The 6,625-nt window shown below is 42.1% G+C and overlaps 1 protein-coding gene across 1 annotated transcript in view; it reads left to right on the top strand.

The window, feature by feature from the left end:
* Window positions 1-3,967: 3,967 nt before the first annotated feature.
* The window catches only part of dhx33 (DEAH (Asp-Glu-Ala-His) box polypeptide 33), a 12,626-nt gene continuing 9,968 nt past the window's right edge, over window positions 3,968-6,625 (top strand). Inside the window, exons 1-5 of the mRNA XM_031857576.1 lie at window positions 3,968-4,310; window positions 4,647-4,807; window positions 4,952-5,179; window positions 5,361-5,531; window positions 6,202-6,387. Of these exons, the coding sequence (XP_031713436.1) occupies window positions 4,100-4,310; window positions 4,647-4,807; window positions 4,952-5,179; window positions 5,361-5,531; window positions 6,202-6,387 (957 nt within the window). The 5' untranslated portion in view covers window positions 3,968-4,099. The remainder of the gene's footprint in view (window positions 4,311-4,646; window positions 4,808-4,951; window positions 5,180-5,360; window positions 5,532-6,201; window positions 6,388-6,625) is intronic.

Raw genomic sequence — 6,625 nt, 5'->3', positions numbered from 1 at the left:
ATCATTTTGTGTGGAAGCCACTTTGGGGTTTCTCAGCTCTCTCATAAATGTCCACCTTCTCTCCTGTCATATACTGCAAGGTGCTTTGCATTTCTAATCTTCGTTAGGGGAAAGGAAACGCACATTGATAATAGAATATCATTTTGGTATGCATGAATTGGAATATGACAGAGCAGGTTTCCCGTCTGCAAAATGTGTTTCTCACTTTCTAATCTCCAGAGATTAGCAAATAGAACATCTTCTTTTGGAATCGTGTTTAAAATCCAAAACCTAAATCTGGTTAAAGCCCATTCCAAATCGATATGTACAGGAATCGCCACAAAATGGCCAATGCTGAGAATCTGGTCGGATTACAAGGATTTTGCATGGATTGCAAAAACAGGGGGGGGGCTGTATGACCATCTAAAATAATAACCTCAACTGCTCTGTAGTGTAGCGTTGTTACTGGTAGCAGATTTAATAAATTATAATGAATTCATATCAAGATATGTAAATAAAAACAATGAACCACAAACAAATGAAAAGAATTGCATGTGACCAGGTATCAGTGACTTATATCAGTGATTGATGTCTATCAATTAAATCTGTCGATGGACATTTTTACATAACATTGAGATCAAAGTGTGGTGGAAAATAATCTTTTTGACCTCCCAGTGAGAAATAATCGAGATGAGAAAACTCTTAAAATATAAAAAGATATTTATTGAACAGACACTAATAATAATTCAGCTGAATGCATAGAGCTCTTTCCCCACGGATGGTTTGGAGGTCTAACAACAATGAATAGACAAAACAGAGTATATATGCGCATTATCTCGTCTCCCCCCCCCCCCCCCCCCCCTCGCAGATGTCGTCCTCCGTCTGCCGCTGCACCCTCCAAGGCCACGTTCCCAGCCTCTTCCTGGGAAGAGGGTTAAGATTATATGCAGGTTTAGTGATACAAGTTATAACTAAGAACGGTATGATACCTTTCTCCAACACAAAGGATTTATGCAGCGTTTAGAAGTTGAGAGTTTGAGAAGCACCAGGGAAGATTTATATTTATATTAGTTTTGATTTAAATTTAAATTTTTAGACCTTTAGGTCTAAGATATTTCTATCTAAGATGATTTTATTACCTGACTTCAATTAATTTTGCCTAGAAACATTGAACTCATTTACATCTGGAAATTGTATTGTTTCCACCTGAGAGCTCTGATGGGCAGATGGAGGTGAAGCTGTGATGGACAGAACTATGTAGATATACAGTACATGTGTACCTATATGCATAATAAATGAATGGATACAATGAATCTCAACATTTCAGCACAAATCAGTGTCCTGTGTGAGAGACAAGAGAAAGGGGGAGGGAATCGGTTCTTCCTCTTGGACAAACAGGAGTGTGGTCTGAGCTGTGGTTAAGATCAAAGCTGCTGGCAGAACAATCAACATCCAGATGATATATGGATTGTAAACAGCATTAGCTATCATGAACTTAACTACACATAACTTTTATAAACTCAGATGTTTCCACTGTTCGATGTTGCAATACGGTAAGTTTGTTACTCTGAGGTAGATTTAAAAGATATATATATATATAGAATACAAGGACTTACTAAGACTAGGACTAGCATATCGTTATTAAAAATGTGATGTGTCTCTGTGTCCCTCAGGAATGGAGCTGCTCGCAATCTAGGAAAGGTGGGGTCATTAAACATGGTAGACTCAACCTTAACGGCTTGAGTGTCAAGACTCTTCTCTGCTCCGAGTATGTCCAGGCACATGGTAACTTGAGAGTTCAACCATTAAGTGATTAAGGTTCCTGAGAGCAGTTCCTGAAAAAAGTTATTAAGATTTTGTCATTGTTGTATTTATTACATTCCAGTTTCATCATCTTTCCGTGGAGGATTCCTCTTCTGGGAACAATGAATATATGTACGTGTTGTGGCAATTCATCCAATAGTTGCTGAGATAATTCGGTCTGGACCAAAGCGGTGTACAAACCCAGAGACAGACTGACATTGCACCCTTGGAGACTAAAAAAAGCAATTCCATATATATTATAGATAACGAAGGAGCCCGAAATTGTAACCTTTCTTACCGTGGTGTAGAATATGACTGGCAGGTTGTAAACTACTGTCGTTAATTATTTCTAAAAGATGATTGCTAATGTTTCAAGAAGAACTGAAGGTAATGAGGTTACAGCAGTGGTGAGAATAGCATCTGCTCAACTACGTGGAAAAAGTAATTAAGTGGATTCATGCAGGCCTTCGTTTTGCTTGAATTCAGAGCGTTAGTGCAGAACAAAACAATAACAATAATAATAATTAGAAATGAGACGCTAGTTGGAAATACCACAGATAATCCAGTCAGGACATTAAATGTATCCTTGATCTGAAGTGAAACCGTTTCTGCTGTATTTTTGTACCAAGTTATCAAGTGTTAGTTGCATAATTTCCTGTGTGTTGCTTAACAACCTGTCCTTTTACCAAGAACATGGGGGGGACAGTGCTTTGATGGTTACCTTACAGAAACCTACAGAAAGCCTTTCTAAACGATAGTGAGGCCTTACAAAGTAAAGCCATGGCGATAAGATGCTGTGTAAGAAAATATGTTAAAGGTCTGTTAAATGTTTCGATTGCTTCTCAACGGCTCTCAACATGGCTACACCTGAGCCGGTGGCAAACAGCGCTAACAGTAGTAAAAACTACAGCACATGTGCTTACAGAGCTAACCTTCACCTGAGTGGGAACCAGAAGGTGGACGTTACGCTTCCGCGACGACTTGGCTATCAGCTGTAACCGTCGTGAGCTAGCTAGCCAGTGGGACACGCTCACATGCAGCAACATGCATTACCCTTCAGGCAAGTGTACCTTCCGGACATCTTATCAGATGTCATCAAATTGTCCTCCTGCATTAAACCACTCAGTGTTTTGTAACCAATTATTTAATTATTATTATTATTTATTAACAATGTCCCAGATGTATGCAGCTTCCTGCACCACATTACATCCCCCAGTTAGCTCACAGGAAGCTGTTGCAATGTGACAGTTTGTCATGGCTGCCATCGGCTTGTGTCAGTGCTGATAACAAGTTGTATTTCATTTTGGCATTCACAGTGCATTTCTCCATCAAAAAAAGGAAAAGTTCCTTGCACCCATGGATGTATTAAGGGGAACTGCATGTTTTCAAAGAAGCCCCTCCTATTCATGCCTTTGAAAATGCCTTACTGGTACATACTGGGCTTCCTCACACGTCTTCAGTCCAGCTAAGACAGCTGAGAGCTGAACTTTTTTTGACTGACCTCCTGATGGTTCTCCACACATGGGTGCGATAAAATATATCATACGGTTTCTTTAGACTTTATGTTGAGTGAAAGGATAAAATTTTCTTAATAAAAAGAGGGGGATTGTGTAAGGGTGAGATGCTTTTTCGGACCAGTACCTGTTGCCATCACTAAGCCAAAAAACGCTATACAGCAGTACTTTGTTGCTGGGAGCTTGCATGCTCCTCCTCATGAACCTTACCAGTGACAATTGCATTTAGTACTGGCAGGTCTATGCGGTCTTCTGATGGACAATACTGACAATGCACCTTTTCAGTTTGTTTTCAGTGTTGTGATTTGATTTTATCGTGGCATAGAAATGAATCGTCACTCAGTTGATAATGACAAAAGCCAAATAATTGTAATTTTAACCGAATGTTTTTCATTTATTTGTGACACAGTAAATGCATTTTTCATTATCTTATTTGTTTTTATTTTAGGCATTTCAAATCTTCCATATAGATATAGATATTTCAGATCCTAATATTTAGAAAACATTACAATTAAAGGGTGTGATTTAAACAGTATGCACCTTGTCAAACCAATGAACCTGTGAATATACCTGCCAGTCCGTACTCGGGTAAAAATTTCCCCCTTCCTATGACGTCAAACTTCTGCGCCGAAATCTTACCACGTGGGGACGTTTTTTTTTGCAGAGGTAGCAAAACATCCGCAGTGACACTTTGCTGGTCTGCCAGTGAGCATGAGAAACACTTTAACGTTCATTTTTAACGTTACAAAAATCTCAAACAAGAACCGCAAAGGTTTCGCTCCGAGAGTCACCTTTTATAGACCATGCCCCACGACCCCGACCCTCCTCCGGCTAAAAAATTCAAGCCGGGGTCTGTTTTTTTCCGTCTCGATAGGAATAAACCTGGAATGCTGCTGCCTAGAAAGGGGAATGCCACCACTCCGATAGACGTGCAGAGGAAACAGCTTCCCATCTACCAGGCGAAACCTCAGCTGCTGAGCCAGCTGAGACAGCTTCACAATGCTATTCTCATAGGTGAGGAGCTCGCTGCTACAGTTAGCTCATGCTGCTACAACGTTAGCCGCTGTTTGTGCGACTCGATTAAAGGGATGATCCGCTCTAAAATATAACTATATTGTCAGCTTGTTGATATTATGACGATGCAGCTCAGTTTTAGCAAATCGTGTTCACTGATTCACATCAGCTAGCCCTATTTCTGTTATTATTTCGAGTTATTATTTCAACTATTTAAGTGAGTTGTATCATATCTGGGTGAACATCGTGCTCACAAAATGTTATTTCTACTCTACAGATTTAAAGTGAAGCACCTGATCTCTGTCTAACTTTGACCCCTTTTCTCTCACGCATCAGGGGAGACTGGCTCCGGGAAGACCACTCAGATCCCCCAGTATCTGTACGAGGCCGGCATCGGGCGACAGGGCATCGTTGCCATCACTCAGCCCCGCAGAGTCGCTGCGATCTCACTGGCAGCAAGGGTGGCAGAGGAGAAGAAGACTCCGCTCGGCAAGCTGGTATGTACAAATGACATGTCTCCCATGTTTACATCCCGTGTCACCTAAAGCTCCTTGTGTGAATTCTATCTGTGAGGTCAAAAACAGACTTTTCGTATCAGCACTCCCATCGGTTTACGGTAAACCAACCCAACTTCCTCCCAGGTTGGTTACACGGTGCGCTTCGAGGACGTCACCTCCTCCGAGACGAAGCTGAAGTTCATGACGGACGGCATGCTCCTGCGCGAGGCCATCGGCGACCCCTTGTTGCTGCGCTACACCGTGGTGGTCCTGGACGAGGCTCACGAGCGCACCGTGCACACGGATGTGCTGTTCGGCGTGGTTAAGACTGCTCAGCGCAGGCGCAGAGAGCTTAACAAGGTTCCCCTGAAGGTAGGGGTTCCAGTTGTCCCGGCTTCAATGAGATATTTTACACCGGGCTAATCCCTAACACTGCATGTGCCCACGAGATGATACAAGCTCTCTCTTTATTTATGTCTATTTATGTCTGGTAAAGCATCTCTTTATATCCACCCAAACTGCAGCTTCTCTGTTTTGTGTTTGACCCGCACAGGTCATAGTGATGTCAGCCACGATGGATGTGGATTTGTTCTCCGAGTACTTCAACAAGTCGCCTGTGCTGTACCTGGAGGGCCGGCAGCATCCCATTCAGATCTACTACACCAAGAACCCGCAGTCCGACTACCTGCAGGCTGCGCTCGTCTCCGTCTTCCAGATCCATCAGGTCAGGGCCGGACCGGGAGTCTAATGTCAGCCCAGGCCAATCTCCACACATAATTTTAATATCAGTAATATTTCTTTTAGTTTTTGCTACACACAAAAACTGCTTCAGAAAACACCAGAAAAAGTTAATATCAGCCACGAGTCTTCAGTTTACAGAGTTAATTGCAATTCCACAATTAAAGCCACAGGAATAAATATTAATATATGTATATAATTTAGGAGTGTTTGTTTTGCACTCAGTGCTCTGACTGGCTCTGGTAGCCTATTATCTCCATGCATTCGCAGCTGATGCTTTCCTACAAAACTACAGAAATATTGCAACTTATTTATTTATTTTCTTAAACATAGATCCAACTCAAGAAAGGTGATGTGATACTATAACGCGCTGCTAACTATGCCCCTTGTTTGTGAGGAAGGTGTCTGTAATTTCGCAGCATTTAGCTACATCACGTTGTAGCAGGGCTTTTTTTTTTCTCCTTTTTTAATTTGTGTTTAATCACTCGTGTGTAATCAGTAGTGTTTCCAATTTCATATCAAATCCCAAGCCATAGAGTCTCTTTCCTTCAGCATTATACAAAAACACAAACCTGCGAGTAAACAGACTGTGCTCATATTCTGCGATGATTGTTCTCGACACTGGAACACAACGCGGCCTTTTTGTTTGCACGCAGGAGGCCCCTCCATCCCATGACATCTTAGTCTTCATGACGGGTCAGGAGGAGATCGAGGCCCTGGCGAGGACATGCCGGGACATCGCCAAGCATCTGCCGGAAGGCTGCGGCCCCATGCTAGTTATCCCTCTGTACGCATCACTGCCCCCGGCACAGCAGCTCAGGGTCTTCCAGGCGGCTCCCAAGGTAACGGCAACAGTGAGCGTGCAGGAGAAACGGAGCAAAAGAGAGCACACATTGTGCTCAAACAGAAGATTTGAGCCGATCTGCAATCATGTGTTTAAAGCACGTATGGCTTTGTTTTAGCTTTCCTTCTTATTTAAAGTGCCACATAACTGTACGATGTATACATTTTATATAAAATGAAATCTATGATATATATACAGTGGGTACGGAAAGTATTCAGACCCCTTTAAATTTTTCA

The sequence above is a fragment of the Anarrhichthys ocellatus genome, unplaced genomic scaffold, assembly GCF_004355925.1.
Source record: "Anarrhichthys ocellatus isolate YVR2014 unplaced genomic scaffold, GSC_Weel_1.0 scaffold18, whole genome shotgun sequence".
Taxonomy (NCBI): domain Eukaryota; kingdom Metazoa; phylum Chordata; class Actinopteri; order Perciformes; family Anarhichadidae; genus Anarrhichthys; species Anarrhichthys ocellatus.
Note: the sequence above shows the minus strand (reverse complement) of the source record. Positions and strands in the feature narration are given on the sequence as shown.